Genomic DNA, 19,545 nt, shown 5'->3' with positions numbered 1-19,545 from the left:
TCGCTGTTTGGTATATCCTTGTCACTCGTTGTCGAGCCGCTCCACTGTGCCACCATCCGAAGTCTGGGTTCGTTCAAACCCCATGTTCAAAGGGATAGCCTCAGTTTTGTATACAAGTACCAGCAGGAAATTCCCATTCGTGAGGCTCACACTTACTAAACTCGGAAATCTGGCCGCAAGCGAGAACCGTTGAAGCAACGGTCGTCCGAAGATGCTCGGGGCCTCATCAAACTCTAAAGACATAAGCTTCGCCTGAAGTTTGGTAATTCTGACTCACCGTTGCACCCGCTGTGGGGTTGTGGGTTTAGCGTGCCGATGTGTCGGGATGTTTGACAGCAAGTGGCCGGGCCTGGCCGGGCCCCAAGGTTTTGGCATGGTTTGCATGGCGGCTTTGCATGGCGACGATCATGCAGGCCGAGAGCTGCGACAGGGAACAATCGTATGTTGTCGGCGGGGTTCCGAAGTCCGAGATACGGCTGCTGCAGTTAATCAGCAACAGCTAATCTTCATCCATCCCCGTACACCAGATGCTACTAATGTTCAAGTCTAGTATCAACCAAATCACCTGAAGCGAGAGCACGACCCTTGTTTCGTCAACCAGGAATTCGAAGACTTCTTGTTTCTGGCCAGATGTCACAGCCGATCATGCCCCTGATTTTCTGCATTAACCTGGAAACTTGCTGGTTTGCCGATCTCATTGTGGACTACTGTACATAGATCATCAGTCGTACATAAAGGGGGCGATGGTTTGCCCATGGGGGTGACAACCCTTTTTTGACGCTGGATCTTCGAGTTATTGAATTGACTCCCGTACTTTTTTCTCCTGCACCGCACGCACATTCCAACCAAATCGCCCAAGCCGCCCTATTAACGGCTGCGGACGATGGCAATGGGAGGAGACGGGCCGTGGGCCATCACCGTCATGTGGGCCCTGACTGCCGCGACCTTTATTTTCGTCCTTCTCAGGACGTACACTCGAGTGGTGGTCGTCAAGTCTTTTGGCATAGACGATGGAGTCTACATATTGGCCTTTGTGAGTTAGTCTGACGCGACGACGTATGGCGGCTTGTGACTCCTCTCTTTTTTCTTGGACCCGTTCGTTTTTTGCTGACCACTCCTGGCGTTTCCTGACTGCAGGTATTTCTCGTTTGCTACACCGCATTCACCACGATCTCGGCCAGATACGGATTCGGACAAAACATGTACGACCTCGATCCCGACGACTCGGTCCGCGCGGTGCTCTTCGAAGCCATTGGCCAAACATTCGCTGTGATAGGCATGGCCATAGCGAAATGGTCCCTCGGCATCTTTCTTCTGCGCATCGTGCTGGATGAGTCGCACAAATGGGCCATCTGGATCGCCATGGCGGCACTCATGGCGGCCTCGATATCAGTCTGCTTCGTCTTTTGGCTGCAGTGCACGCCGCCGGCCTACCTGTGGGATCGTCGCATCGCCGGATACTGCCACGTGGATTCGACCCCGGTTTCAATGACGCTATGCAGTACGTACACCACACGACACCTTCTGCGTCGGCTCGTGCATCAACACAATCACGGACTTGAGCTGACCAGGCGAGTTTGAAAGTTATATGCGTCCTCGTCGACTTCTTCTTCGCCTTGTTCCCTTGGCTGTTCATATGGAAACTGAACATGGACGTAAGGGAGAAGACTGTCATCCTCGTCAGCATGAGCCTGGGAGTCATGTACGTACAGATATCTCCGCGAATAAACCCCCTATATGCACGATGCTGACCATCCCTGGTACAGTGCAGGAGCTTGCGGGATCAAACGGACACTCGAGGTGCCAGAGCTATCCAGCCCGAACTATTCCAGTAGGTTGGCACACGAACTTTATTTCTTTCCTACAGTCATTTTGATATATATGAAGTGTACGTATGCTAATCATGAACCAGAGGATACGGTCGGTCTCATAGTCTGGTCCGCGGCCGAGATCGCCGTCACGATGATATGCATCGGCATACCCGTCTGCCGACCCCTGTACAAGCGCTTCCTGACCCAACTGACCTCGAGCGACCGGAGCAAGTACAAGAAGGGGCGCAACGAGGAGCAGGACGCGTTCGCCATGCACACGTTCGGAGGGAGCACGCTGAAACCGCGGGACAGCAGCGCTCTCGAGCCGTCGGCGGCGGCGGCGACCGGCAAAGGTCTCGGAGGAGGCGAGGAGGAGGACTTGAAGAAGGTAGCCGTGAGGGGGCGTTCAACCGGCCTTACATCACGAGCGGCCGCAGGTCTGCCGAAAATAACAGCGAGGAGAGTATCCTGGGGCGGTCGTCGCCAAGCCAATATGGCATATTGGTCACGGAGGAATACGAAGTGACTAGCCAGACTAAGAACCGTGGGTGACCAGTGCCTAAAGATACTTGGAGCATTTGAATAGACTACGTTCAAATCATTAGCTGCGTCTTACTTCATAGTCACATCAGCCATGATTGATAAAAAGGAATCTCTATTTACGTTGATTGATTGGTTTTTATTGATCGGGGCAGGGGTTGTCTCGTGCCACACCTAGCTACATATCTCCACCCACGAGGCCTACTCAGCCTCCTGAGCCACGATCCTGTTCTTCACACCCAACGCCTGCAGGAGATGAAGCAGATCAGTCCAACGCTTATTGAACCCGAGATCATTGAGCGGCTTCGGCTTCTTCTCCCAAGGCTGATCACACAGCTTCTGACGGTCGAGCGGGGGACCGAGACGGGCAAAGACGTCGTCCATGAGGTCGGTGAGCGCCTGCATCTTCTCGCCGTGGTTCGGGTAGACAGCCTTCCCGAACTCCTCGTCCGCGACGGGGGCGCACGCGCAGGCCTCGAGCTGCGCCTTCGACTTGATGTTGAAGGTCGACCACCAGGCCTGCTTGACGCGGCCCATGACCGGCTCGGGCAGCACGAGGCCCGGGCTCGCCAGCAGCTGCTGCGCCATGAGGACGGCGTACATGGCCGGGTCCAACACGGCCAGCTCGAGCGGCTCGCCCCACTTGAGCCAGCAGACGAAATCAAGAAACCAGCCCTTCTCGCCGTACAGCGTGAGCGGGTCGCGCAGGACCTCGTCGACGGCGCCCTGCAGAATCGACTTGCGCAGCTCGTAGTCGCGCCCGCCCTCCTTCTTGACCTCGTACAGGGACGTCGGGATCGCGCCCACGTTTCGGGATACGTAGTTGATGTGGTTGCCCGCGAACCTGGCCAGGTTGGCGCGGCCGGCGGGCTCGAGCCACTGGTGGTACTTGCTGAGGACGAAGCGGATGTCTTGGGCGCAGAGGCCGGCGTCTTCGGCCATTTTGGCGAGGAGGAGGAAGCGGCGGAAGGCGAGGCTCTCCTTGGCCTGTTGGGCGTAGGCCTTTGCGTTGTGGAGGACGACGTTGTTGGTGCCGGCCATGGTGAAAACTGAGACGATTGGGGCCTGGGGTGTGTGTGTTAAAGGATTTTTGTTGGCACGAAGATGTTGATTGCTCTAGTGTGTGTTGCATCGCAACATCAGACTTACGAGAGGAAGGCAATCCGGTATTTGTATTCAATGCAATGATGCTAGGAGGCCTCGCCGTCAATGAATTGTTGCAGTAACTAGTGACCACTGCTTTGTTGACGGCACCTTGAAAATATGCATTCAAGGAGATCCCGGAGATTATTCACAATGAGACACTATCTGACAAAGAAGACATAAATATATGTTACAGGTCAGAACAACAAACAATGAGAACCGAGTAGTCGTGGTTTGGATGTCGTTGCATCCTGGCTCAAATTGAAACTGCCCCTTTTCGGATAACGTGGTTTACCACCGAGTCGCCCATATCACTGAGTCGCCCACTTTTACTACTTCTCAACATTTCTATATAAGTTAATTTAACCACAATATATTAAATCAATTAAAACTATTCGCTATCGGAATCGCTACTTAATTCTACATCCTTTTCACATGTTCGCGCATTATGACCTGTTTCGCCGCAAATGCCACAGCGCCTGCCGCCCGTCGCGCGCCGCTTCGACGAACCCCTATTTTCGCCTTCGCCGGTCGCTGAACGCTTCCCTTTTGCCTTCTCGTCCTGCAGCGCTTAAGATTCCTGAATAGTAAGGGCTCCTCCAAGTTGGACTCGCGATTTTTTAGCTCTCCGGCGCTTCGAAAGGGTTAAATTAGCCTCTTTTAAGGTACGTATCCGATCTTCTATAAGGGTTATCTTATGTACGACTGTATGTATACCTTTCGTTATTTAGTTTATTGCATTTAAAATCGGCGTCGGAGAGCTTCCTTAATAAGTAGAGACCCTTTTTTTAATATAAATAGAGTGCTTAGTCGTTTATTACGGGTTAAATGGCGTCTAGGGGTCGTAGGTGCTAGCCGTTCCTAGACGCGACGGGCTAAGTGTAGGCGTCCGGAGACGTATATTTAGCTTACTAATTACCTCGTCCGGGTTATAAGGTACTAAGCCGGATACGTTAAATTTAGATTTAATGTTAGCTTTTATAAAAATAGCGAAATGTGTAGCTTTAAACGCGATAAAAAACTCGAGCTTTATAATATAGTTTATTAAAGCCTTAATAAATAGCTCGATTTCCTTCGAATACGCGCGCTTTAAAGGCGAATAAAGTGCTATATTTAATAGTTAAAGTAGATAAAAAGAGTAAGGAGGCATACTGAGCGTAATAATGCCGTTGTCTTTATAGTATACCTCGAATTCGGCCGAAATATAGCTCTCGTAGCCGTCGAGGATTAAGAGGCGATATAGACCCTTCGTTCGCGACTTAGTATATTTATCGAAGTGTTTAATTTAATCTAAGCTTATTTTATTATTTATTTAGCTATTCGAAGTCGGTTTAATTACCCAGTTACCCGGTAAGTCGTATTTAATAGCTTAGTTCGCTAGGTAATATTAGCCTTAAACGATTAGGAACGGCGGGATGCACCAGCTTTACGAATTAATACATTCAATCGCCGTTGACCATTCCCGATTGCCAGGCTAGACCGACTTCGCCTTCCCACGCCGATCGGCGCGTGTTACGACGAGGGTTAACCCGATCATGCCTATTATAAAGCCGGTCTCGTCGAAATTCCACATGTCTTCGTTTAAAATACCGTATTTAGCCTTAATAGTCGCGACTAGCCTAAACCAGCCGGAAATAACACTTATATCTTTATAAAGAGCCTTTTAGTAATCGTATCGACGGTTTATTCGAGTCTTAAGGTCCGGGTTCCGATCGATAAAGCGCCTAACCTAGTGCTTGCCGACGCGGTCGCCGCCGCGCGACGCGGTAAAGAGATTAGCCATATCTCCTATAACACTGAGATTAGGAGGCATCCCTCGGGTATCTAGATCGATTATATAATTACGAAGCACCTCCTCTTTAATTAAATCTAATTTATGTTATAAGTTTCGGGTATCGCGTCGTAGAGTTCGGCCGTGTATTCGGTCGCGTAAAGTTTCGTATAAAACGTTATACGTAACGGCAGCGTGCCTTTAATTTAAACGGTTTAAAGGGTTTCGCGTTACTTAAATTATTAAAACAATTCGCTCTTCTTAAAATAAATTAAGCATTGTGGTTATAAAGTTATTACGTGTTAAAGTTTAATGAAATAGGTCGAGTAGAAAAGTGGGCGACTCAGTGATATAGGCGACTCGGTGGTAAACCACGTTAGATATTTTTGAATTTTTTGAGCACATCTAGTTATCATACAGACTTAACCACGAATCAAGAACAACAATTTAGAATTGGGATTTATGTAGGGACTTGATTTACACCAGCGCCCTCTCAATTGCCCGAACAAACCGGGAACCTATGCCCAAGCGCCAACAAGACTCATGAGGAACGCCCCCGCCACGACCAACACGAAAGCACACACCCGACGCCGACCCCGTAGTATCCTCCAGCTCTCGTCGGATAGCAAATCCTCAGACAGCAGCTCCACCAGCGAAGCAAATGTCAGCAAGCCGGCGGATATGGCGTTCATGACGCCGACGAGGATGAGCCCAAACTCCGACTCGGGACTGTACGCCGACCGGGCTGCGAGACCGATGGCTTGGCCAATGGGCGTGGTGCAGCCGTACGCGACGGCCATAAAGATCGGCTGGAGGCTCTTCTCGGGCCACTCGATGGCGGCGATCCTTGCGCCGAGGGCGAGCCCTTCGAAAGTCTCTGTTGGCGGAGGTTAGCTTCTTCTGTACCTGCATCGGAAAAAGTAAGATTGGGTGTGTGTGTGTGTGTGTGCTTACGATGGAAGGCAATGGCGATGAGCAGAACGACGAACTCGTTGCCGCCAATCGAGACGCTCAGCGCCATCCCGATGAAGACGCTGTGGAACAAGATGCCCATTTCGAGCAAGACAATCTGCATGGTGTCTTTCCGGTGCTTCTGGGTCTCCGTGAGGACTGGTGGACCCTCCGGCAATCCGGCTTCCGCATCTTCCGTGTCTTCTGGTGTCTCCTTTGGCACGGTATTTTCATCCATCCTCCCGGATGCTCGGATGCCGTCGGTGCTGGGCCGACTGGCGATATTGGACAAAGTGCGCCCAATGCTCTCCGAGCGACCAACGACAGGCCTCTTCGCCCGCACCTCGGAAGCCGGAGCTCCTATCGTCGGCTTCTTCTTCTCCTCCTGCCCATCCCTCGCAGGGTGCAGCAGCATCTCAATAACCGTAACGACAAAGATCCCCACCAGCGCGATGGCGCCCGGCATGGCCTCGAAGTCCTTGGTCCAGAACTTGCCCAGGCATGGATCCCCCAGCAGCGTGAAGGCGGTGGGCAGGAGGTGCACGAACGCCGTGGCGATCAGCACGCCCGTGCCGAAGTGCCGGACCGCGAAGAAGAAGTTGTCCGGAATCCGTAACCCCGGAAGCCGGGTCACGAGGATGGGGAAGGCGCAGGCGGCCGAGGAGACGGCGAGGATGATGAAGAGGGCGCCGACGCGCAGGGGGAGGTTGTAGCTTGCGGCGTCGGAGCCGCCGGACTGACACGTCCCGCGTCTTTCGAGCAGCGGCGCGTAGGATGTAGTTGATGTCGTGTGGTCGATGATAGTGTCTGTCCTGTCCTTGAGTTGGTCCCCGGACCCCGGCAGAAGCTCTAGCGGCCGGTCGTTTAGTAAGAAGCTGAACACGATCGACATGGCGAAACTTGACAAGAGCCACGTTGCCCATGAAGCGCGTTCGGGGGTCCATAGCTTGTCGCCAGTCTCGACATTGCTGGCACTCAACCTGTGTTGAGAGTAGGCATAGTGAGGCTGGACTTCATCTCTGAGATCGCGCCGTTCTTTAATCGTCCATTGGCCCGATTTCTCGGGCTCTGAAGTTGGAAGCCCCATCTTCACTCGGCGACGCGACGCGCAGTGATAAAACGAGTGTTGGTGATGCTGAATTGCTAAATCCTCATCACCTCGTGTTCCTCGTCACTCGGACCCGAACCTGAACCCATGCAATATGTTGTTGTACGGACGAGAACTCCGTGTAAACAGTCTTGTTGGTCGTAGAAAAAAAAGCCCAAGACTTAACACTGCCGAGACCCGGACTTGTGGGTAAGGGGATCCTGTAGTTTCTTGGCGTTGTCGTCAGCGAGTTGGATCGCCAAGACAAACGGTTGCCGACTTGTTCCGAGACTTCTTGTCTCTCAGCGACTACGATTTGACGATGCTTGCCGACCGGCTTATGGGCTTTTTGCCGAGGAGCAAGGTCATAATGGATTTTTGAAGGACAATTATGTATTCAGACAGGGTGAAACGAAACACGCAAAACGGGGGGAAAAGAAGCGCAATATTTTGCGCCCGAGCCGGAAACGTGCTGCTCATTTCAGCTCAGTTATTGAAGCTTATATCGAATCACCGCAAACTTCGCGAGACTTGGCGCGTGCGTGCGTTTAAATAACACGCCCGAGTGTGATTTTGTGCGAGAAAGATAGTTTGCGCCACCATGCAAGGCGGCTCGCAAGCAAAGCCTTGGATCTACAAGCCATATGTCGTGAGCAGATGGGGGTCTTAGGCCGTATCAGATTGTTGGACTTTCCCATGCTGTCAAAACAGCTACCGGACTACCGGAACGACCAATCAGATGCATCATAATTTCCAAAGTGACAACTTATATATCTAAATGTATAGTCACAGGGCGGCGTCGTACATGGTGTCGAAGGGTTTGGCCTTGTTTGGACCGGCAGGAAACCTTTCTCGTCACCTGTCAACTCCCCATATCGCATCAGGAACGGTCTCGCTTGGGGCGTATCAAATGGTTCTGTCAACTTGCATGAAGAGATTTTGTAATCTACCGATCCTTACTCGCAGCCTATAATCAAGGGGTTCGACCAGTCACGTGGTGTTTCTGTAACATACCACTCCTTGCGTATTGCACATTGTCACTTCGAACGTCGGCTCGATATTATGATTGGTATATAGACTATTCAAGACCTATCAGAATGCAGGCTCCTTTATTTGCAAATATTTCCCTAGAAAACTCTGGTGCCCACGCCATATAGCTACTGCACTTACCTTTGTCTGCACCATCGTTACATTGTCTGGCAGAGAAGACCGAACAGTGTGCGCATTGCTCCCCTTAGTTGCTGATCGATCCGGGGGCTGTATCTAGGATGAGCAGACATCAGCACAATCGTGGAAAAGAATCATCTCGCCCAAGTTCTTCAGCTGCGTCTCATAGATATACCCGCCCTCACGCACAATGGGAGCATCCCGAATCTCATCGTAGTGTCCGCCACCAGATCGCGCCGCCACCCGCGGATCGAACGCCCCCTCCATCAGCTCGTTGGGGTTGAAAAGGCAAGTCAGAGCATACTCGCGCAGGGCGGGATGATACCAGGTCATTTTCTGCTTCTGGCTCCAGACCTGCTCAAATAGACTCCTTACCCGCTCCTGGCTCCTGCCGTACGCGGCCGGGCCCGCCAGTTTGGGCGGGCCTTGGTCTTTGTGCGGGGGCCACAGGTACGTTTGCTTGACGCCGTCGAGGCAGGTGCCGAAGCCGGGCTCAGAGCCCATGAGGGACTCGGGGCAGTGGATGGGGATGTCGAGGCGGTAGGGGTAGTGGTACCCACAGCCAGGGCAGGTCAGGGTTGTGTATTGTTGGACGCACATCGTGTCAGAGTGAAAGAGATGTGCTGGTGTTGAAGTGGGATGTAGTTGCCTGCCTGGAGTGAGTGGTCAATATTTCGTATGGTCGGGGTCTTGAGGAATCAAACAGGCACTGGAATATGGTGCTTGAACAGACTACTAAATACATTACACGTTTCACAAAGGACATTGTCCTAACAAAGCTTGGCCTGGAATTGTTGATCATCTCATAGACAAAGCCATTCGTGGACAAGAGTCCCCAAAAAATTTCAAGAGAATGCTCTTTGATATGCGCGACAATGCCATTTGTTTGTCATAGATTTGGTGGTTGAATTGAACCCCGCCGACCAGAACTACCGGAATTGACGATCGTGACTTGGCCTTCCCCGCTTCCGAAGACACGACCCGAGACCGGGGTAAATACTGGGGAAGCAAATGCGGAGTAAAACTGGGTGGACATGGACGGGAGTGGGAATCGTGACGTGCGGCAGTTGATTGGAGATGTGGCTGGGCGGCGTTGGATGGCTGACTCGTGCTCCCTCGCCTGAACCTGAAGGGAAGGTTGATAACAAATTCCCCGCTAATCAACCAACGACAGGAGTACCCATGCTGTGCTGGCCAGATGATAGGAGATCTATAAATTAAAAAGTCAACATGTTTCCCACGTTGGTTTCGCGATCTGCATATCTCAACTCTCATCCCGCCCTTGCATCGTCTGTATCACGTCCTGCGTAGCTCTCTTTAGCAGATAGCTACCGCATCTTCCTATCGCAGGCGCCAGTTGAACCAAGGGATCATGGACAGCAGTCCCGTCAAGTCTCGCGCCTTGGTCGCGCGGGGGCCATTCTCCGAGGGCAAATGGGCCATGGAGGACGTGACGTTGCGCGAAATCCAAGAGGACGAGGTCCTCGTGGAGATGGTGGCATCGGGCCTCTGTCATACAGATCTGCACTGCGGCGACACGCCAGACGATAAGGGTGTGCCCGGTGTTTACTACCCGAGGGTCCTGGGACACGAAGGTATGTAGTGATCCCTTCAACCCTCTTTGCGGTGTAGCTCTCAACAGTCTGACAAGTCTGACGGTAACAGGTTCGGGCTACGTGCAGAAAGTCGGGAGCGCCGTAACACACGTCCAACCCGGCGACCCGGTCCTGCTGTCCTTCACCTACTGCGGAAGCTGCCACGTCTGCAAGACCGGCCCGGTCTCGCACTGCACCTCCTTCTTCCAGATCAACTTCCTGGGCGGTCCCGTCTTCACCCCGCAATCTGCTTCTGCTTCCGACGATAAGGCCCCAACCCTCGGCGGCCTCTTCTTCGGCCAGTCCAGCTTCGCGCAGCACACCATCGCGAGCGCCAAGTCCGTCGTCAACGTCGCCGGCCTGGGCCTGACGCGCGACGACCTGAAGCTCCTCGCCCCCTTCGGCTGCGGCCTCCTCACGGGCAGCGGCACCGTCGCCAACGTCGCGAAAGCGGGGCCCGACGACGCCGTCGCCGTCATGGGCCTGGGCGGCGTCGGGCTGGCCGCGGTCATGGCGGCCAAGAACAGCGGGTGCGCGCAGATCGTCGGGGTGGACCGGGTCCCCGCGCGGCTGGCGCTCGCGCGGAAGCTGGGGGCGACGCACGTCGTCGACACGACGGAGGTGTCGGCGACGACGGGGGACCTCGTGGGGGCGATACGAGATGCGGCGGGCGGGCTGGGCCCGACGGTCGCGATCGATGCGAGCGGGCACCAGCCGCTGGTGATGGCGGCGGTGGAGGCGACGCGGCACATGGGCAGGATCATCCAGGTCGGCGCGGGGATGCCGGACGCCGTGGTGCATCTGCCCATGCAAGCTTGGATGGATACGGGCAAGCAGTATTTCGGGGCGGTGATGGGGCATTCCGATACGGCCGAGTACATCCCGCGGATGATCCGGTGGTGGAAGGACGGCGATTTCCCCTTTGAGACGCTGGTGCAGTCTTTCAGTTTTGACGATTGGGAGGTTGCGATTGCGTCGATGATAAAAGGGACGGTGGTGAAGCCGATCATGGTTTGGTAAGTGCGGGATGAGCAGTGTTGGAGTTTTGATCAAGGAGGACGCAGGCCAGATAGATCCTATTTAGAAGAGCGAGCGGGATAGAAGTCAGGCGATTGGTCTTGGTGAAGCATCAAATATCATATTACGACCGGCTCTAGGATTCAAATAAGAGTATCACCTAGGATGTAGTCCCCACAAAGACGATCAGAACCGCCGCATACGTAGCCGTCGACACCACCGTCTCCGTGTTCGGCGCATTAAGCCCAACCGACAATGCCGCCGCAAAAGCAAGACCGCGACCGAGACCGTAACCAAGCTCTTCGTCAAGCTCACATTAGGTAGCCGCATAATAAGCATAGGGACCACGAGCGCCGTGCCCCCGACGAACGCGACGAGGAACCGCGCCAGCTTGTCGACGAAGGGGAGACCTCCTCGGGTGGCTCGTGGCCTTTCAGATACTCGGTCGTCCCGCGCCGTTCTATCTCACGCTCTGTGTAGGTCAGCGACTTGGGCAAGTGGTCTTTCAGGGCGTCGCGCAGAGGGTCAGATGGTAGAAAGGTGGCGTCGGGCAGGCGGCGGTACGCGCCCGAGTCACTGGGCAGGGTGCCGACTTCCTTCTTGAAAGCCTGCTCGAGGTCCAAACGCTGGCGCTCGGCGACGGAGTCGGACACGGGGACCAGTTTATCCAGGTACTCGTAGTCCTTGATAGCGTTCGCTGTATGTTGCTGCTACGTAAGCCATTATGATCTGCATTTATAAATGAAAGCTAATCGAGGGAGGAGTGTGGCTTTACTGTAATCGTGCAGCAGCTTGGTAAGCACCTCGCTTTGCGCCTTGGATATTTGTTCCTCGTCCCAACCCGACCGCTTGATCCGAGCTATGTCGTTCTGCAGTCGGATGATGTTGAGCCTCTGTAGCCCTCGAAATGCCATAAATTGTGGCTCGTGGTTCCCCCGTGTTAATGGTATGTTGAAAGAGGCGCTGCTCATAGCACATGTCCTCGGTGATGGTAGATTGTCGGGGCATATCCGTAATGGGCTAATAGGAAAACTGCTTGATTCGATCGACTGCAGCCCAACGTCTCACGTCTTTAGCATCAAAGGCGTTTGTGCTATCCTTGAGCTCAGGTAAAAGCGCATCATGTCTTGCACAGGAAACCTGTTACGGCTATTACCTCGAATCAAACCAAAGTGCGGGGTATTGTGAATAGCATATTCGTTTTTTTTTTTTTTTCTTTTTTTTTTTTTTTACAGAATTTTTAATTGTTTGCTTTTACTAGCCCGCCAATGTGAGTCGAAAAGCAAAATAGAAGGGGGAAAAAGAAGCCGAAATGTCATAGTACCCAAATCAAGTCCTAGGACGCTCTTCGTTAGGGCCAGTCGAACTTGAGTTCCCCCTCCTTTGCCTCAAAAGGTCCAACTATCAGACCAAGCTCGTCTATTATAGAGCCCCGAGTTCATCTCGACTATAGGTGCGACCAACATGACGACCATACTCCGCGAACTGAAGCAATGGTTGAAGCAGCGCTGCAAGCCGCCGGCCGACACCAACGATGACAAAGGCGCGGGGCCGGAACGGGACGACGAAGCGACCGTGGAAGGCATCGGTCGATTTAGACTACCGACGTACCGCGTGAAACGGAATTATTACTACGACGCGCGTGATATTAGCGATACCCCCGCACCGATGATGGTCCTTGGCATACTCCAGAAGATCTACGAGGACTTCAACGAGGCGCGGATGATCCTGTTCGCCATTGCGCAGCGCAACACCTCCCTACTGAACCGGCGCAGCCGCGGTCTCAAGTTGAGCGGCGCGGCGCGGGATCTGGATAAAGCCCTCTGCAAGGCGGCCAAGGATATGACTAAATACGTCGACGTCGGATATCAGTTTTATGATGATAAAGATCATAAAAAGATGTCGCGTAACTTTGCCAATGACCAGCAGGTCAAGGACGCTTTAGGTAAGAAAAATGTCGTCCGTAGTGGCGGTACGCCCATATCTCGTATGTGTGTTAGTGTTGCTTACCAATGTTCCAGAGACGACCGACAGCACTCTACGGCGTGTGGAGAAGACTATACGTGACAGGATCGTCGATACGCTCAATATGGGTATGATACATAAGGAGCAGGATATTGATTATGATCCGCTCCTCACGCAAACGGAATTGAACAAAAAGGAGGCCCAGGACGCATGTGAAAACTTCCACGGGGTAATAAAGGATGTGTTGAGAAGAATGCGTCGAGACTATAATCTGGCCCATGGTATCGAGTTTAGAGAGTCTGACGAGCCTCGCGAGTATGACGAGTCTAGCGAGTCTGACGAGTCTGAATAATATTGAGCGATGCAGGTTAATCAACAGTGACACTGCCTCCAGGTCTCATTATATGATGTCTGTACTGTGTCCCGTATCACTCCACGCGTGCATTCGAGTAGGAAGGCCAATCATCTATCCCACGGCCGCTCGTATACTCCAATCAAGTCTGTTCCCCATTACACCTAGTCAATATTCCGTGTTTATGTCTATGAAGGGGTATCGATTTGTATGGTACATCGTAAATTACAAGTGGTGTACAGGTTTGGAAATGCTTGCCGGGGGTACCCTATTGAGATTCCCCTTTCGGCGGAGGCGTGATCAGGGCATCGGCCATGGCAATGGCCCCCTCCATATCGTCCTTGTGGAACAAGAACAGGCCCTGGAGAGCGGCGGTGCTGGTGCGAATAGACGGGGCCGTCTCCCCGTCCTGGGGCTCGGCGAAGAGGCCCAGCTCGTGCAGCCGGGCCAGGAACCGCGCCTTGCCCTTGCCGTCCGCGTCGACGTCGCCGTAGAACTTGTCCCACATCACCTCCGTCTGGTAGCGCGTCGCCTCGCCGATGCGGACCATCATGTCGACACGGCCGGGGCGGATGAGCGCGGGGTCTAGCAGCTCGATGTGGTTCGTGGTTAGGAAGGCGAGACGGTTATCGCTGGCCGAGACCCCGTCCAGCGCATTCAGCAGTCCGGAGTAGGTGACGGTCGGTCCGCTGTAGCCGTCCGAGCCTCGCTTCGTTCGGTTGATAAAGGCCGAGTCCACATCTTCGAGCAAAAGTATGGTTCGCGGGGGCAGTTTGGAGAACAGGAGGGAGAGCTTGTCGTCCGTCACGCCGACTTCGCTCAGATTGACCATGGCCACGTTATAGTCCAATTCGCCAGCCAGCGCGAGGATGAAGGACGACTTGCCCGTACCCGGCGGTCCGTGGAACAGATACCCTCTGCGGTAGGGGATTCCGCGCTCGACATACCACTGCCGCCGGTTGAGGAAGGCCTTGACGTCGGCCACTATGCTCTCCTTGAGACCCTCGGCCAGCACAACGCTACCCAGCGGCCTCTTCCAGCGCGCCTCGCCCAGGGGCTCCCAATTGAAGTTGCGCACCATGTATACGACCGTCTTTCCGGCAATGGCTTCGCGGGCCTTGGCGTGCGCCTCGGTGAAGATGTCCTCAAAGATGTGTCGGTTCGAGTAGAGGGTGGTGAGGGCCATGGTCTCGTGGGGCTCGCCCGTGTTCATGTTGGCGGTCGACTGCTTCAGCCGCTCGACGGCGATGTAGGCGTACTTGTACTTGACGATGTGGCGGCCGTAGCCGGGCTGGAGGAAGAAGCTCGCGTTCGTGGGGCCGCCGCCGCCGCCATTGCTCGGGTTCGGGTTGCTGTTGACGGTGCTGACGGACAGCGTGTTGATGCGGGTCAGGCGCCGCGCGAGGAAGGAGGTGTGCGCGCGCGGCTCGGACAGCCAGGCGAGGATCCAGGGGTAGGCGGCGTCCTGGCGGCTGATCTCGACGTGGACGAGCAGGCGGCGGCGCATCAGGCCCGCGGCGGAGATGGCGCCGCGGCGCGCAAAGGTCAGGACGGCGCCGAGGGAGGCGAGGCCGAAGCCGCCGGCGAAGACGGGGTTTTCGAAGAGGTGGTTGAATTCCAAGAGGGACTGTCCCGTGTCTGGCGACGACATGGCGGCGTCCCTTTCATCCGGCTACGGTTCGAAGTTGGGTTGGGGAATTGTGTATGGGCCTAGAGCGAGCTCAAAATCTGGTCGCGGCTTGCAATTGAGCTTAATTGAGCTTAATTGAGCTTTCTGTCGTGGGGGGAGTGGGGCGCTAAATTTGTGCCCCTCACTGAGACATGCCGCGCTCAATTCCGCCAGTGCTACTTCAATGCCGTAAGACACTGGACAGAGCAACACAAAGAAAACGACCATATACGTCATATTATTCCGCTGCCGGGCCGGGAGTGGAATAATTAGGGGCGGAAAAGCAGGCGATGGCATGATTGGTTGTAGCGGAATATGTGGCCGGTAGGCGACTAGGCAAGGTTACATTACATTACATCGGGTATCACCAGAATAGCTTCACACCACAACATCTAAGACCAGGTATACCATCTGCCTGCCTATCCGGAAGAGCCATGTCAGAACGTGCAGCTAGCCTCACCTATTTGATGACCACCCCGTTTGAACCGGGACACTAGGTACACGATACGGATACTGTGGTTTTCCTTTACTTATGTTTGCTGGTTGCCAGCCACGTCCAATGACGTTTGATCAGGCCATTGCTTTTTCCGTATATACATCCTCGATACAGGCTCCCGATAACCAAGCCCGCTTGCAAACATCTTGCTAGCCGGGTGCCAGCCTTGGGTGGCTGGTTATCAGCAGTCGGGCCCGACTAGCGATCTTCGCCAGTGGTAATTTCCAATGTTCACTAATCATCATCCACGCATGCCACGATGCCCACGGTCGACCATGCACTGCCGAGGCCTGTCGTTACACTAAGGCCCTGCATTACGAATAGACGGTCTGCAAGCGCTCCCGTCTGCATCCGCTCCCGTGTCGGGTCCCCAATCCTGATCCGATTTCTAAGCCGATCCCTGCTGATGTCGATATTGAATCCATCTTACGTAGATTAAGTACATGCAGGAAGCAGTAATCGCATGCGGTGAGTAAGTACTTAAGCGAGCTGCCATCACGCAGTGCCAGGACAGACGGTTTGCTGCTTAGGGTACGCTACGGGGTAGTCTTGAGCAAGTATGCGTGCCGCCGGTGTGCAAACGTGAGCCCGTTTCCAGCATGTCACTGTGAGCGTTGCAAACAACCAGCCTGGTCTCCTGGTAGCTCCCTCCATCCCCTTCCCATTTCAGTGAACCCCGTTAGCAACTCCTGGTACACCTAGCCCTCCTCGAGAAATAGAAAGACACAGGAAATCATGGCGGATGGCCCGACTCCGCCTCCTGCTAATCAGGACACGCCCGACGAGGAAAAGCAGTCAAATGCCAACTCAGCTAATGAAGAGGGCAATGGAGGAGATAATGGAGCAGGTCCCCTAAACGGATCGACAACGAACGACAGCCAAACGCCGGCATGGGAATGGCGAGATGACCCGGCCAATCCCTACAACTGGCCCAAGTGGAAGAAAAACGTCCAGCTTGCCATGATCGCCATCACTGCGTTCTCCGGGTGAGTAAAGTCACTACTTGAACTTGGTCAGGGCTAAAAATATGCCAGATCTCTAGCGACGTCAATCGTGAGCCCCGCCCATGGCGAATTCATGGCCCAATTCGGCGTCTCCAGCACCGTCGCCTTCCTGCCCCTGTCGCTCTACGTCTTGTCCCTCGGGCTCGGTCCCGTCCTCGGTGGACCGTTGTCGGAAGTGGCCGGGCGACGCATCGTGTACCTGATCGCGCCCACCCTCGGCGGCATCTTCTCGCTCGCCTGCGGATTCACCCGCAGCTTCGTGGGCCTCTGCATCATGAGGTTCCTCGCCGGCTTCTTCTACGCGCCCAGCCTCGCCGTCGGCTCGGGGGTTCTCAACGAGATCTACTACCCCGCGGAAAGGGGCTTGCCATTGGCCCTCTTCATCTTGAGCCCCTTTCTTGGACCAGGTCTAGGGTGAGTTTCTCGTAGATCAATAAATCCCCACTTGAGGATATGAACTGAGACTGATCTGACATCACTACCAACAGGCCGGTTGTTGGTGTCTTCCTAGTCGACAGGAAAGGCTGGCCCTGGACGCAATTCACCGTCGTCTTCCTGTCCGTCTTCACCCTCATCTGGGTCCTCTTGACCCCCGAGACCTACCACCCGCTCCTCATCCGCCGCCGAATGTCACAGCTCCACCTCACGCCGCCCAAACAGCCGCCCTTCGCGTCGCTCGTCTCGCAATTCCTCACCATCGGCCTCGTCCGCCCGCTCCACATGATCCTCACCGAGCCCATCGTCGGCATCCTGGGCCTCTACATCGCGTGCGAGTTCGGGACCCTGTACCTCTTCTTCGGCGCCTTCTTCCTCGTGTTCCAGGGCCCAACGTACGGCTTCACGCTCGTGCAGTCGGGCCTCGTGTTCCTCGCCGTCGCGCTCGGCTGCGTGCTGGGGACGGGGCTGGTCTACCTGTGCGATCGCTTCCTGTACCGGCCTAAAGTTAAACACTTCCCGCCGAACCAGATTCCGCCGGAGCATAGGCTCTACTCGGCTATGTTTGGGACGCTGCTGCTCCCGACGGCGCTGCTTTGGTTTGGGTGGTCGGCGAGGCCGGGAGTGAGTCCGGCGGTGCCCATTGTTGCCATCGCCTTGTTTGCGTGCGGCAATGTGTCTCTGTTCATCAGTTCCATGCAGTGTAAGTGACTCACCCAAGTCCGTGTGCCTCACAAATGGAAAGAGGTACACCGCCGACTTGCAAGTCCCTGGCTGATTGAAACTGTTAGATATCGGCGATGTATACCACCGCACCAATGTCGCCAGCGCCGCGAGCGCCAATGCGCTGATGCGTTACATATTCGGCACCGTATTCCCCCTGTTCGGACTGCAGAGTAAGTGATCATTCCCGTCATAGAACGAAACAAACTTGTGAAGTAATATAATAACCGGGTGTTAGTGTATCGCCGACTGGGCACGGGCTGGGCGACCAGCGTCCTCGCGTTGATCGCCCTGATCCTGCTGCCTGGCCCCTGGCTGCTGTTCAAGTACGGTAAGAAGTTTCGGGCCATGAGTAAGTACGAAACTGCGAGCTATTAGCGTCCGTCGATCCCAAGTGGTGCGCAACTCGAACAGCACGGAAAGCAATGGGGTTAGACGCAACGCAAGGCAAAAGGACAAAGAGGCACCAAACAAGACATACAGGGTCAGTAAAATCACGCGCGAAAGCAATAAAACACAGAAAGCAAACGCAGTATTGTACATAGAGAAATGAAATAGAATTGCAACGCGCTGGAATTCGTTCCCGTCGTGAAGTCGTATCATGAAATCCGTTTTCCGTGCCGCATTCATGGTACGGAAAGCGTTCTAGTCGTTCGTTTGGATTAGCCATTTTTCGGCCATTGCTGCTGGGAATCGCCCGTCATATCCGTATCGTACATATGCTTCGACCTTCTGTGTCGGCGACATCTATAACAACAGTTTAGTTAGCATATGCTCTTTCATGAATCGCCGACAATATCCATGGTACCGCTCGCCGAACATACCTCTCTAGACGCTGCCACCACTTCGGCGATGTCCAGGATAAAACTCGTCATCATCGTCGAATCCGCGGCCCTCCTCAAAGCGCTTGCGGGCAGCCTCAATCCGCTCCTCCTTCTCCTCCTTGGTCTCGGGCTTGAGGGCCGGAGCCGGGGCCTGCTGTGCGCGCGCAGCCGCAGCCTGGTGAGGTCGGACCGGGGCCTGGTACTGCTGCTGGGGATTGGCCGTAGACTGCTGAGGTCCGCGCGACTGCTGCTGGGCGGCGGCGGCCTGACGCTGCTGGGCCTCGAGCGCGGCTTGCTCTGCGCGGCGCTGTTCGATGATGCGGGCGGCGGGTTCACGGGAAGCGATGACCTGCTCCTGGGACACTGTTCGATTTGTGAAAAGTCAGCAATTGTGCTTCGGCGACACGAATATGCCGTGCGGACAACCGGGACAAGGAACAATCCGTTGTTCGGAGGGAGGTACTCACGCTCGGAGCGAGTGGGGCGGCCGGGCAGGATGGTTGATGCCGCCGAAAGTCTGGGATCGCCGGAGGGCTGCGAGTACATAGAACCGTCTGAGGAGATTCGGCGAGATGCATTGGCGTCCGATCGGGCGTTATAGGGGTTGCCGGTGGGGGTTCGAACAGGCCGGGGGGAGGAGCGATGCGGCGGACAGTCAGGGGAGGGTAGGCAGCTCGGCGAGCATTTCGCTCGCGCATCGCGCGAGGTGCGGTCGGAGCGCCGACGGGGGTGAGCTCGACGGCTTGGACGTGTTGTTGTTGTTGTTGTTAGACATGACGAATAACGCGATTCAGTACCGCGAGAAGAGCGCAAAAAGAGCGGAAGAAGGTCGTCGATGAGGTCGATGTCGGTGAGATGTCGTCGTGGGTAGGTGTGGGTGTGTGCGGATGAAGGTCGAAGGGGAAGATGGGAAGTCGGCGAGGTGCGTAATTGGGGAGACTTAAATAGGGTGTTGGCAGATGTGAATACAAGGTCCGTATTGAATAGAAATGAAA

General features: G+C 54.6%; 10 protein-coding genes across 10 annotated transcripts; 4 read left to right on the top strand and 6 right to left on the bottom strand.

Moving 5' to 3' along the window:
* Window positions 1–883: 883 nt before the first annotated feature.
* PG997_005714 (uncharacterized protein) lies at window positions 884–2,199 on the top strand (the record flags this gene model as incomplete). Its single annotated transcript, XM_066810029.1, has 4 exons — window positions 884–1,033; window positions 1,138–1,501; window positions 1,572–1,835; window positions 1,913–2,199. Coding segments are annotated over 4 exons (1,065 nt in total), but the record flags the coding sequence as incomplete, so codon positions are not given.
* A 353-nt stretch (window positions 2,200–2,552) lies between these two features.
* PG997_005713 (uncharacterized protein) lies at window positions 2,553–3,392 on the bottom strand (the record flags this gene model as incomplete). The annotated part of the gene is made up of 1 exon (XM_066810028.1): window positions 2,553–3,392. The coding sequence occupies one exon, from the start codon at window positions 3,390–3,392 to the stop codon at window positions 2,553–2,555; it is 840 nt and encodes a 279-aa protein (XP_066668951.1).
* A 2,391-nt stretch (window positions 3,393–5,783) lies between these two features.
* On the bottom strand, window positions 5,784–7,303 carry PG997_005712 (uncharacterized protein; the record flags this gene model as incomplete). The annotated part of the gene is made up of 2 exons (XM_066810027.1): window positions 5,784–6,142; window positions 6,220–7,303. 2 exons carry the CDS (start codon window positions 7,301–7,303, stop codon window positions 5,784–5,786), a joined length of 1,443 nt encoding a protein of 480 aa, XP_066668950.1.
* Window positions 7,304–8,566: 1,263 nt separating this feature from the next.
* On the bottom strand, window positions 8,567–9,070 carry PG997_005711 (uncharacterized protein; the record flags this gene model as incomplete). The annotated part of the gene is made up of 1 exon (XM_066810026.1): window positions 8,567–9,070. The coding sequence occupies one exon, from the start codon at window positions 9,068–9,070 to the stop codon at window positions 8,567–8,569; it is 504 nt and encodes a 167-aa protein (XP_066668949.1).
* Window positions 9,071–9,842: 772 nt separating this feature from the next.
* On the top strand, window positions 9,843–11,085 carry PG997_005710 (Alcohol dehydrogenase superfamily- zinc-type; the record flags this gene model as incomplete). The annotated part of the gene is made up of 2 exons (XM_066810025.1): window positions 9,843–10,065; window positions 10,136–11,085. 2 exons carry the CDS (start codon window positions 9,843–9,845, stop codon window positions 11,083–11,085), a joined length of 1,173 nt encoding a protein of 390 aa, XP_066668948.1.
* Window positions 11,086–11,393: 308 nt separating this feature from the next.
* Window positions 11,394–11,996, bottom strand: PG997_005709 (uncharacterized protein; the record flags this gene model as incomplete). The annotated part of the gene is made up of 2 exons (XM_066810024.1): window positions 11,394–11,789; window positions 11,886–11,996. 2 exons carry the CDS (start codon window positions 11,994–11,996, stop codon window positions 11,394–11,396), a joined length of 507 nt encoding a protein of 168 aa, XP_066668947.1.
* Window positions 11,997–12,546: 550 nt separating this feature from the next.
* Window positions 12,547–13,399, top strand: PG997_005708 (uncharacterized protein; the record flags this gene model as incomplete). The annotated part of the gene is made up of 2 exons (XM_066810023.1): window positions 12,547–13,027; window positions 13,104–13,399. The coding sequence occupies 2 exons, from the start codon at window positions 12,547–12,549 to the stop codon at window positions 13,397–13,399; spliced, it is 777 nt and encodes a 258-aa protein (XP_066668946.1).
* A 268-nt stretch (window positions 13,400–13,667) lies between these two features.
* PG997_005707 (BCS1 protein precursor) lies at window positions 13,668–15,050 on the bottom strand (the record flags this gene model as incomplete). Its single annotated transcript, XM_066810022.1, has 1 exon — window positions 13,668–15,050. One exon carries the CDS (start codon window positions 15,048–15,050, stop codon window positions 13,668–13,670), a length of 1,383 nt encoding a protein of 460 aa, XP_066668945.1.
* Window positions 15,051–16,299: 1,249 nt separating this feature from the next.
* On the top strand, window positions 16,300–18,104 carry PG997_005706 (major facilitator superfamily domain-containing protein; the record flags this gene model as incomplete). Its single annotated transcript, XM_066810021.1, has 5 exons — window positions 16,300–16,550; window positions 16,599–16,982; window positions 17,057–17,706; window positions 17,795–17,899; window positions 17,965–18,104. 5 exons carry the CDS (start codon window positions 16,300–16,302, stop codon window positions 18,102–18,104), a joined length of 1,530 nt encoding a protein of 509 aa, XP_066668944.1.
* A 450-nt stretch (window positions 18,105–18,554) lies between these two features.
* Window positions 18,555–19,096, bottom strand: PG997_005705 (uncharacterized protein; the record flags this gene model as incomplete). The annotated part of the gene is made up of 2 exons (XM_066810020.1): window positions 18,555–18,913; window positions 19,018–19,096. 2 exons carry the CDS (start codon window positions 19,094–19,096, stop codon window positions 18,555–18,557), a joined length of 438 nt encoding a protein of 145 aa, XP_066668943.1.
* Between the last annotated feature and the right edge of the window lie 449 nt (window positions 19,097–19,545).

Source organism: Apiospora hydei, assembly GCF_038363865.1.
Source record: "Apiospora hydei strain CBS 114990 chromosome Unknown utg000005l_segment0_segment0, whole genome shotgun sequence".
Lineage (NCBI taxonomy): Eukaryota > Fungi > Ascomycota > Sordariomycetes > Amphisphaeriales > Apiosporaceae > Apiospora > Apiospora hydei.
The sequence above is the reverse complement of the archived record's forward strand: the minus strand, read 5'-3'. Positions and strand labels throughout refer to the sequence as shown.